General features: G+C 40.5%; 1 protein-coding gene across 3 annotated transcripts; it reads right to left on the bottom strand.

The window, feature by feature from the left end:
• Positions 1-1,936: 1,936 nt before the first annotated feature.
• arf2b (ADP-ribosylation factor 2b) lies at positions 1,937-9,902 on the bottom strand. Of its 3 annotated transcripts, none has more exons than XM_046068339.1 (5): positions 9,760-9,902; positions 8,494-8,651; positions 7,869-7,979; positions 3,983-4,107; positions 1,937-3,881 (listed from the first exon to the last, which is right to left on the bottom strand). In XM_046068339.1, exons 2-5 carry the CDS (start codon positions 8,639-8,641, stop codon positions 3,720-3,722), a joined length of 546 nt encoding a protein of 181 aa, XP_045924295.1. In that variant the 5' UTR covers positions 8,642-8,651; positions 9,760-9,902; the 3' UTR covers positions 1,937-3,719. The 3 variants fall into 3 exon arrangements, with proteins under 3 accessions (XP_045924295.1, XP_045924296.1, XP_045924297.1); XM_046068340.1 differs by lacking the exon at positions 9,760-9,902 and adding an exon at positions 9,531-9,671; XM_046068341.1 differs by lacking the exon at positions 9,760-9,902 and adding an exon at positions 9,492-9,512.
• Between the last annotated feature and the right edge of the window lie 2,227 nt (positions 9,903-12,129).

Here is a 12,129-nt window from a genome sequence, read left to right as displayed (position 1 = left end):
ATATTTTGTATTTATTTTGGATAATTTTACCATTTTGGACCTCGACCAGGTGTTTAAATCAAACCATGTCAGAAATTTAGAGGGGAAAATCACTCTGACGGAACTGCAGGCAACTCTTTAAACAATACCTGCTTTAATGTAAGTGGTTTTATATCGTATTTTATAAGCTTATCGTGTTTTTAATGTAAAATCTACAAAGTAACTATTAACTATTTCCCGCAGATTAGTATTGAAGGACAATACAATATTTTCCTCTGAAATGTAGTGGAGTATAAGTGTAAAGTAAATGTAAAAATTACTTTCCACCACTAATCGATTGACAGAAATTAACTATTTTGATTACTTTAGGTCAACATTTCCTGTCATTGTTCCTCTTTCCAGAGAATTTACAGCTTTTCTCAATTTTTAATCATATCAGCTTATTTTCTGGGGGAGTTTAAAAGACATTAACACATTTGAAGGCATCACCTTGAGTTTTAGGAAATTGTGGCAGTAGCATTTTTTCTGTTTTCTGACATTTTATTACCATGAATCGATTAATGCAGAAACTAATACGTAGACTAATCAACAACAAAATTAATCTTTAGCTGGGGCCATGTTTTCTGCATGTTTATTATGTTGTAAGATATATTGTTTTACTCTATTTTTAACATGGCCAAGGAGAACAGCTAACTGGCTCATTTACATTTTATTCTAAAGGAATAAAACTTTTTTTTTTGTAATTAGTTTAGAGTTATGCTTTAATCAGGAATAAATTAAGTTCAGCATTTAATTCAATGGTTGCAAAAGTACACCTGTACCTGTTAGGGCAGCTACCTGTCTCCACCCAGTGGTTGAATCTGATTAAGTTGAGTGAAACTGGTGACCAACTTATTTTCTTTACTCTGATCTGAGTAAAGTTTAACTAGAAGTTCAATCAGAGTTAAATATTTACAGAGCCGTGAACCTCTGGTAGCAAAAAAAATGAGACACATCACAGCAGGTATCCAAGTGCAAACATTTTTACTAAGGCGATTAGTTCATGAAACCAATTCTTTTTATAACCTAGAGGCAATATTTTAGTGTCCAACAGGAATGTGTCACAGAGGATTGCTCAATTTGCTAAATTAAATTAACAGGCTTTTTTATTTCTTTTCCATTTTCAATGTGTACTTTTACAATACTAACAATCTCACTGTTGCTCCTAAACTGGCTTAAAACCCAAATATATTCAATTTATTATCAAAGAGTAAACACTACTCATCTACTGTACTCAAGTAGTTCCATTTTCAGAAGCTACTTTTTTACTTTTGGTACTTATTTGTAGGTTTATGTTGTGGTATGTTTTGATGCTACAGCTTTGGTAGTTATATTTAAGAAAAATGGTTGAATGCAGTACTTTTACTTCTAACAAAGGGTTTGTAAATACACAGCCTAGAGTGAAAAACCCCCCCAGTAATGTTGTTTCTTATTAATTGCTATGGAAATAAACTGTAAAACAAAAACAAAAAAACAAGATGGTAGCAGCTCTGTGAATGTTTAGCCTGTGAGCATGCTAATAGTTGCTAATTTGTTCCTAAACCAGAGTACAGCTGAGAAGAGGGATTAGTCGATCAAAAGAAAGGTAATAATTACATTACTCGTTTCAGAACTAAAGTATGTTTTATTTTCTGCTTCAGTGTTTTCTAGCACAGTAAACTGAATATCTTTGGACTCGTGGTCCACAAAAAATAAGCAATTTAAATCTTAGCTTTAGGAAAGACTGACAGACATTTGTCACCTTTTTATAGATCAGACGATTAACTGTGGGAATTATCAATGACAATCAGCCGCAGCTCTACAGGTGAAGCTGTTATCTGATCATTAACAAAACGTATTGGACAAATTCTGAGCAGAAAGCAGCGCTGAAACATTCACACATGTGCAGCTAGAGAAAAGTCTTTAAAAAGACAACCTGTTGGATCAAATCATGTTTATTAATGTGTTCAGGAAATCCCCACGGAAACAGTTTACAGGGGAACTTACAGATTTACAATCATTCTTGACAGAAGTGCCAGCTTAACCCCCATGGTTCGACACTGAGGACGCCTGCTGAATCTCACGACCAGTTAACTGCACACCCATTCCCCATTAACAGGCCTACCACCAAGTCCTTCCAGCTCACGGACGAGCTACTGACAGAGTGCTTGTCGTGTTGGTCTTTTCAGTCATGAAGTATGCGGCGCTATAATGTGTAGTAGCCTGTAAACACCCAGACACTTGAACTATGGTTTCCTTTCTTCATGTCTGGACCGTTCACAGTTAAAGAGCCTTCATATTTGGTGCCAATCCTTCATCCCAACAAGGAAAAATTAGACAGCCGGATGCTTTCAGATCTCAAAATAAAACTGCCAACCGTTGATGAAAAAAACCTCTTCAGTCTAAATCATATGCAGTTCAGGCCCTCGAGGATGCACAACTTTCATTTACAGGATTTGTCATACTGCTCAGATGCATTTGGTTCAGCAGTCAAAGTACAAATAGAAATGCTAAAACTAGTTACAGAGAAAAAAAAAAATTAACACATGTAACATCTCTTAAAGGAATAACATGTGAAGCTTGTGAATGTATCAGGACACCTGTCTCAGTTAACCGGCTGACGAAACACCTTGTTTTTTTAAACCTACATTAAAAAGTAGGAACACTATCCGAATAATTAATTGGACTGAAGGTCAACTCTCAAAAATAATCCGGGGAATTAATCGCCAGCTGAGGAACAATTTGAAAAAGACAATTGAAATGTACTCGCAGATTCTAAGATTTACTTCTTAAGATTGTTGGCTTGCCTTGTGCTTCACGGTCTCGCGTAGTGGGGGGGCAGAAAGGTAGTGTTCAATGGAGAACCATTGCGATGAATAATATGTTATATTCCAATAATAATAATAATAATAATAATAAAACAAACAGCATGATTTTCAAATGACACCAGAATGATCGAGGATGGGCATTGTGTGTGTTCTTTTTTTCTTCCTTTTTCTATTTTTGATTTGCTTCGACCTGATACAGGTTAAGATGCAATTTACTGAATCTCTTACTGGTGGGTTTGAGGTTTCAAAAAAAAAAAAAAAAAAAAAATATATATAGAGGTTAAAATGAACATTTAGCATTCAGTCTACACCATGTGAACATTTCTAGTTAACATAGATATATACTACAGGGAGGGGGGAGGAGAGCTTGCACCCTTGCTCTTTCTTTGCCGTATGAAAACCATGCTTCCTCTGGAGAGTAAGGGTGGGGGTGAGGGGAGAAGGGGGGCCGTGCAAGACTTGGAGTGGGGGTAGGCTGAGTGGGGCAGAGGCTGAGTTTGGTGGATGGAGAAAGGGGCTTGAAATCCAGACTGCTGATTCCACAGGAGGTGTGTAAAAGGCACGCCAGGGTTACTCCCCATCCCAGCCAACACACAGAGACGCCTTCACACCCGCACACACTCGCTGAACACACAAGGTACACGCCCGCACACACGCCCACACACGCGCACACACACACACACACACACGCAGCACAGGCTAGAGCCCCGAGAGTACTGACGAGGGAGGAGGGGAGAAAGCAGAAGGAAGGGAATGAAGGAAGTTCTTGAAAGAAAGAGCTGGGGGTTGAAAACTGGGTGAGATGGGAGCGAAGGGGCCTGGATCCGGTGCTGCCACTGTGTTGAAACAGAAAAAAAATAAACAACAAACAAAAACCAAAACTGGTGGAATGGATCATTTCTGGTTCTTCAGCTGGTTGGAGAGCCAGTCCAGGCCCTCGTACAGGCCGTCCCCGCTGGTGGCGCAGGTGGCCTGGATGTACCAGCTGCGCTGACGGAGGGCGTGCAAGCCCAGCTTGTCTGTGATCTCTGCAGCATTCATAGCGTTGGGGAGATCCTGGGAGAAGAATAAACAGTCCGTCATGATGCAGAACATGATCAAGATCTGTAGCAACGTAAGACCACACAGATTCTCAAGGAACAGAAACGTGACCTCACCTGTTTATTTGCAAAAACAAGCAGCACGGCGTCTCTAAGTTCGTCCTCAGCGAGCATTCTGGACAACTCCTCCCTCGCCTCGTTCACTCTCTCCCTGTCGTTGCTGTCCACCACAAAGATGAGCCCTGCGGACAAAAACACAGTTACAACCAATAAAAGTACCACAAGTCTGTTAAATACATCGTTATTATTAGTTCCAACACAGAACTTCTGCTTCGTAATCATTTATATTCAGGTTCACAAAGCATTTTCTTCTCTCTCAGATCAAAAGCCGTGACTTTGTTCCATTAATAATTCATTCTGTTTCCGCTGCTTAATGAGAAAAAAGCCAAAAGCCTAATATTCACACCATGCCATAGATGAGTGCAGCTTCAACTCTGTGGTTCAAACGTGGCCATTATGTAAATTAATAATCCCAAAACATTTGGAGGATTAAACCGATAAACTGGATATTTAAATGTGAACTGCTGAAAGTCAGACACACACATAGCTCAGCTATCAAGTGTAGAAAAGCAGCCAATTCAAAAATAAACCCCAAATGTGTCACTTGGTAACTGCAGGTCTGTTAAAGTGTGAATATTTCAGCAAACCAAAAGGCTGACAAACACTTGGATCATGGTATCTGACAACTTTAAATGCAGTAGAATTTATTTAGTGCAGTCGAGTCATTTTGAGACTTAAATTATTTAAAATGCAGCATTTTTAGAAGGCAGGAACACTCGCAGTAAAACAAGGAAATGTTTATCATGGAAAGAAAAACCTTCCCTGACATCAGTGACCGGCAGCTGCAGCTTTCTAGCTCGTGTGATTCTGTGTTGAAAGTGAAGAGAGAAACAAAACAAAAGAGAGAGAAGAGGACGACAAAAAGGTCCCAGAACCAGACAGGTGAGCTATAAGGACGTTCAGATCCAGTTTCCTAGCTTCCTGACTAAATAAACCACCAGGTTTGGGAAACGTTTCATCATCCCTGCAGCTTACTAAACACACAAACAAGTTACTGTCATGGACCAAGTTTTCACGTGGACGTGGTTGCTGCAGCTACACCTATACAGAGCACCACTCAATCTTTGTCAAATTAACAGACCCTCTGGTGTGAGCAAAAAATATCACAAACAAAAAGGCATCAATGCTCACTGACAGCAAGAGACAAGAGTCCTTGGTTTGTATGCTGTCAACAGTTTGATGGAGGTATTTCTGAACCATTTTTCGTCGTAGCAGCGTAGTGGGTCCAAACCTTTCTGGCTTGTGACGCCTTTAAAAACAAAGCAGTGTCTACCTGTGAACCCACATCACAGATTACTGCCGTAAAATGGACATGAATTAGCAGTTCAAAGAGTATTGTCTTATTTGATAGCATTCAAATAAAACAATACGAGGAGGCCTGAAGTGGTGAAATGGCCTATATATGTTGGCCGGCAGTAGCTCCGTCCGTAAGGACTTGGCTGGAAACTGGACATCCCTCCATGTGTTGTCCCTATAGGTCCTGTTTGTGCACGTGTGTGTATTTCAGACCAGTGTGCAAAATACTAACAAACAACAGAGTGAAAACATTGAGTTTCCCCTCGTGGGATTAATATAGTATATATATAATCGATCTATCTATTTTAAGGCTATATTACAATACACATTTTGTCTAAAATAACCCAATTGTACATTCTCAAATAGTGCAAACATGATGATCTTATAGAATATGATGCAACGCTGTAGATTAAACTACCCGACAGGATATTAAGGAGTTGAAATAAGCTCAACCTTTAACATATACAGCAGTAAAACGCTACATACACTTTAAAGCAACGGCAAATATAATAGTGAAATGATGATGGGAACATTTTGCTGCACAATGAGTCTTTAAGTACGTTTTGCTCCAATACTTGAATGCAGGTGTTTTACTTGTAGTGGAGTATTTCCATAGTGGGGTTGGTGTTAGTACTTTTGCTTAAGTAACAGACCTGAATTTGTTACCTGCCGAGCCTTCCCATTTAAGGAAGGTGGCATTATGGGTAAACAGTGTGTGTGTGACGAGTCTAGGGGTTTGTTGGCGAGTCTTTCCCGGTGTGTGAGGAGTTACTTTAGTTAGCTATAAAGTGTGTAGATAAGCTCAGGTTGCAGTTTAATAGTTAGTACAAGCTGTGTGCTGTGTTTGCTGACACAGAAAAATAAAAAGTCTTTGTTTGTGTAACGCCATCTTCTACTCTTCACAGCAGAGGTAGCAGCGTTTCCCATTAACTAACGAGACCATGGCGGCCCGCCATAGTCTAATTTGCCCCGCCCTAGTCTCAAAATGAACCGAAAATAGTTTGACACATCTCATAATAATGTTTCAGACCTCTAACATTGTGTTTTGTGGCCGCTGCTCCGCGCTGCTGTAAGCTCGCACGCTCTGGCATCCGACTCGAGACAACCACTTTTCTTTTGAGGTAACGTTAACGGCCTGTTTCTGTCACTCGTTTGTTAGTCGGCGATTAAGCTAGCTGCGCCTACATTTGGAGTGCACACGTATTAACGCCTTTATGGTAAATCCACTGTAACAGCCCAGAGCGAGCTGACAGGCAGGTTAGCGACTTTATCCTGTCAGTTTCTCTCTTTACAAAGACAAGTGTTGCAGTATGAGAGTCCTACCTGAAGAGAGGCTGTGAAGTCTTCATGTTACGCGATACGAGAACCACATTCAACATTATTTATCAAATTGGGTCGGACTTGATGACTTTAGCGCGAGGACACATGTGACAACGCTCGGTTTTCAAAATAAGGCGTCTATACAGTCTGGAAATAAGATTAATTGGATTATATTCACAGAAAGTATAAAACATTACGTGTCCATTAAAAGTACAACAACAATAAAATGTTAGGGAAGTTACTTATTATATTTTCCATTCTTTGATTTTGGGTTTTTGGAAAAACATAAAAATAAATTTGTTGACTTTTGTTGCCGTTTCATCACTATTTATAGTGATACAGTGGGTTTATGGTTGAATAATTTTTTAGGGCACAACATTGTTTACAAGTGTACATTTAATTTTGCACCAAGTTAATGCATTTAACTAAAAGAACCGTTTTTCACCCCTCAGCAGTGACCAGCAGAAGCACTAAAATCTCTAATATGATATGATCATCTGCTATATCACACATTAATTAATATTTGAATATATTCAACATATCACCCAGTCTTAGTAGGAGAAAGGAGAAAACAATGGCAGGGCTTTAAGGAAGAAACAAGATTCTTTAACGCAATAAACAATATCGGTGTAAACAATATAGTCTCATCCAATAGCTCATTACCATAACTCGATTATGATAATATGGTCATCTGCTTTATCGCATTAATTAATTAATATTCAAATATATTTGCTGGAGAGAACACCAACATATTCTGAAGATATGCTGTTTCTGGAATATTCTTGGGTCCTTTTCTGATTAATGATGCTGTCTAACCAATCATTAGCAACAGGATTCACACGTTCAATTTCACACCCCGGCACTCAGTGTGTGGATGGTGCCGTTTGCTGCAGCTGGATGTTTGTCTGGTGCATGCAGTGAAAACGAGGAGGAGCTACAGCAGGACCAAAAGGGGTCTTGGTGGAGCTGGGGAACAAAAACTCGTGTTTAAAACTATAACAATACAAGTTCGGTTGAGAATTTACCTGCAGGTTGCATCATCAGTAGGAAATACCGAGCGGTGTTAGCTTACTATGCCATAACATATTCTGATGTATTCAATTTGAGGAAATAGTAGGAGTCACACAACAAGCCCTTTGAGAATTGAACAATGGTGTGTGAGTCATTCCTTGACCAGTTTTAATATAATCTTTAATGCAGAAACGTAGCCTACTATAGGCGGTAATGTTCACTGACACCACAGCCAGCTGAGATAAATCCCCCTCACCTTGAGTGTTCTGGAAGTAGTGGCGCCACAGCGGCCTGATTTTGTCCTGACCGCCCACATCCCACACTGTGAAGCTGATGTTCTTGTATTCTACAGTTTCAACATTAAAACCTGGACAGAAGAAGAGGAAACATGGATAAGTCACTAACTGATTGAAAAGAGCTGCAAGACAAAACAAATCAATATAAAACACACCATGTAGTTTAACATCTCTATGAATACAAATAAAAATCAAATTAATTTAAACCTCCAGATTAATGTGAGTGTTTAAGATAAGTGGTACAAAACAGGGCTGGGTATCGAACCTCAGTAGTTTAATGAACTGAAAGATGGCATCAAATCTTTTATCATATTCCTAATCTTATATTTTGATCAGATAGTTCCTGATTTATATCATAGTACAGCCGATTGTGATTTTCAACATCAAACATATCTTCTACTGTAGGGAAAAACGTTTTTTAAGTAAGATATGGAAACTTTGTGTAGCGAGTCCAAAACTTTATATACAATATTCTATCGGCACTACTATCAAAAACATTCAGACGATGCCAGGCCATACAAAACAAGTTGTAAAACACTCAAAAGACACAAGTGAACAAAATTATTAATACATAGACATCCATACCAATGGTGGGAATTGTTGTCACTATCTCTCCCAGTTTCAGTTTATATAGGATGGTTGTTTTTCCAGCAGCATCGAGCCCGACCATAAGAATCCTCATCTCCTTTTTGCCGAATAGGCCCTTGAATAAGGTTGCAAATACATTCCCCATGGTGACGAAGCTGTCAGAGAAGAGAAGGAAACATGGTTAGGAGAGTAATGTCTGTAAGTGCTTGAGTTTCACTCAGGCAGAAAAGTGTACCATCAAGACAGTCAGTGAGGCAGGTGTTAAAACCTGCTCGACAACAGCAGTACATTTGGTTGATTTTCGCAGAAGTACAACAGGGCACAATGACTGTGACATGGTGGGAACACAAGTGTGATGTTTGTTTAAGATAATGGTTAAACGTTACGGTTTACAGCTGTACGGTAACGTTGTCAGCAACACAACAACACCAACCATTACCTAACTCTACATTAACCTCTCATTTTAGTGAAATTCTGCTCACTTTATTCATTCATTAGCAGCTTAAAAATCCTATATCCAGAAGCATAGCTACATTGTTAACCCGGATAAACTACAAAGCTAACTGATCACCAGATAAGAAAGGCCTGTTCCGGCTGGCAAACTCTCTCAGTGTGCACTGGCGGCTGAGATAACGATACTGTGTGAGCCGTCACAAAACGATAGCTCGCTAGCATGCTAACAACACCTCGACCTTAGCAAAAAGGCCGACAATCCGACAGCTACGTTCGCGTCCGTAAAATGTAAAATAAAAGCACCCAGTGTGTGGAGAAACTTTAATTATTTTAGATAGGATTGTAGCCGCAGTTGGGTAGCGTTAGCTGGTCACTACCAGTCGAAGCAGATTACTGCTAGCTTTACTAAGGGCGGATGCTTCAGCTAACTAGCCTGTTAGCTCGCTGCTAACGGGCGACACAATTTCGCGAACGTTAACGGTCGAAACTCCACCTCAGTTTACAATACACAGCGGTACATTCTTAACACATGTAACGCTGACATGTTATAAAAACCCGTCGGTGAAATTTAGGTCCAGTACTTTGTTAAACCCTCGGTGACAGCTCTTTGATCTGTCCGTTACAGGAACAGTTTTAGCTCCGCTGGCTAACCTAGCAGCCGTTAGCTAAATGCCGCGTCACAGTAAAGCGAGAACACCGTGACGTCATGTCAAACGGTAAATAAAACGGCTCGGTGGCACAGAGCTACAGTCCCTTCGCTTAATATGACATTTAAAGGACAAAACAGTGCGTGTTTGAGCGGATTATTACCTTTAGAAGGACAAGCTTCTCGATCTTTCCGTTATCTTTCACTGTCACTCCAAAATGGCGTCTTGCGCAACCCAGGGAGACACCGGTGTACGAGCACTTCCCACTATCAAACCTCATCCAATCACAGCACAAATGGTGTAACCGAAGCCCCGCCTCTTATATCCTGCTGTCCAATCACAGCGTGAGCACATCCTTGTGTGCACATTGCACACAAAATGTCGAGGAAGTGAGCTGCACACAAGTTTATTCAAGTTTCAGCCTCAGTGAATGACAAAACAATGACTGTTTTTTGTCGTTGTAATGATGGCACGAGATCGGTCATTTGAAGATGTGTTTCTGATAGTGGATTCTTTCTCATCAGCAATATATTGTCAACGGTGTATTGTGGACAGGAGTGGCCTAGTGTTTCACTGCTTGTGCAAGGCCCCTTAGTTCACCAGCCAGGGGCGTTGCACAAAAATCCGGGCCATAAGCATCCTCTATGGGCCCCTCATCACATCCACGACTATTCGTTGCAGTATCTTTGTGGGCCCTTCTTCACACCTCACGGGGGGTTTTACCGCTGGACAGCTGCTGAGCGTTCACACACAACGCGATCACAAGAATAAACCCGGAAAAAACACAACTCACCATTACTACAGCTGTATGAACCCAAAGTAAACAATTTGCTGTGATTAAGTAGCAATAAACAGGTCAAACTGATGCCGAAATAACTACAATATGATACAGATTTGTTAAACATATGAATTCATGCTTTGTCAGGTCTGTCAGCAGGACAACATCTAAAATCGATCAGGGCTATGCTATGCTAACTTGGTCACAGTAAAGTACAACGATAGCTGGAATAAAGTTACAAACATGTTTTCTGAACTCACCAGGTAGTTCAACCTCCTCGCTTTCTTTTCTCCCAGCAATGTCCAGTTTTGTCCGGTTTTTATATAAATATGAAGTAGTGCCAAATGAGGCTAACAACACGCGAACCAGATGTGCACGGAATCTAGCTGCTGAGAAACTCGAGTGAAGATTAATCAACGTTGTAATCCCAAAAACTAAAGTAAAAAGCTAATTTAATAAAAGCAGTTTACTCTGAGCTCCTCCCATGAGCAAATGGCGTACTTGTCAGAGCATAATCCAGACCGACTACTGGTGTTTTTTTCAAAAAGCTGGAGCGCTGCTCCCTGCTCCTCTAGCCCAAGTTTAGCAGCTCTTCGTCGGCCTGCAGATTTTCAATCGTCGGTGACGTACGGACTGTCTCAACGTTGATAGGCTATCGCAACGCAGCGTCATGAGAAATTCCTTTGCCCGAAAGGAAATCACAACTCTACGCGTCTTTGCATTGACTCTGTATGTAAACTTACCGCCGAATGCACCATTAGGCCATATCCACACTACTATGTTTTAAAAGGAAAATGATCTCTGTCCACATCAGTGTGTTAGCTGCATTTCATTGATCTTTGTCTATATTAAAACAACTGAAAACGCACATCTAAGGAGAAAGTACTACTACAGACGAAGAACCACATCAGAGATGTTTTTGCATGGACCGACAACGAGTCCAAAGCGACTGTGGCGGCGGACAACAGATTAGGAGTCATGGCAAATAAATACAGCAACATGCACAGTACAAGTATAGGCTATGAGTGTTATTTGCACGATACAAAATATTTTAATAAAACACTGTCAGTAGCATCGTGTTTCTGCTTTACATGACTTATAAGACCCAAACAGGAAGCCAAATGTGAGCGTCTGCGTCATTGTTTTTAAAGTCCTCCGTTTTCTCCTGTCCGCAATAATACCTGGAGTTTTAAAATGAGAACCGGGGTCGGTTTTCATACTTCTCTGTTTTAGGTCTTTGGATTCACCGTTTTAGTCTGGACGGGAGGTGCAAACGTAGCAAAAGGTCTCCATTTTAAAACGTTAAATGTGGAAGTGTGGATGTAGCCTCAGTGCCCTGCCCAGTCCAACACCCCTGTCAGTGACACAATAAACAGCAGTGTGCTTCCAACTTTGTGGCATCAGTTTGCATTTGTCTCTTTCCTATTTCACCATGAAAACACCCCGCTGTGCACAAACCAGCTCCATAAACAAATGGGTTTTCCCAGTTTGGTGTGGAAGAATGTGCATAGAGCACTGACTTCAACCCCATCCAACAGCTCTTGGAGGAACTGGATCGCTGACTGTGAGCCAGACCAACTAAGTGTTGGACCTCACTTGTGGCTGAATGTGAGCAAATCCCCGCAGCCAGTGGTAGAATCCTAAATGTGACATTGATTCTTTACATGTTTATTGCGCAACCAAAATGAGTATTTTTTCTTCTGCTTTCTTCATTTTTCCATTTGATGATGGGCTTTTTGCTTGATCACCTGTTTC

This window comes from Micropterus dolomieu, linkage group LG14, assembly GCF_021292245.1.
Source record: "Micropterus dolomieu isolate WLL.071019.BEF.003 ecotype Adirondacks linkage group LG14, ASM2129224v1, whole genome shotgun sequence".
NCBI classification, from domain to species: Eukaryota; Metazoa; Chordata; class Actinopteri; order Centrarchiformes; family Centrarchidae; genus Micropterus; species Micropterus dolomieu.
Note: the sequence above shows the minus strand (reverse complement) of the source record. Positions and strands in the feature narration are given on the sequence as shown.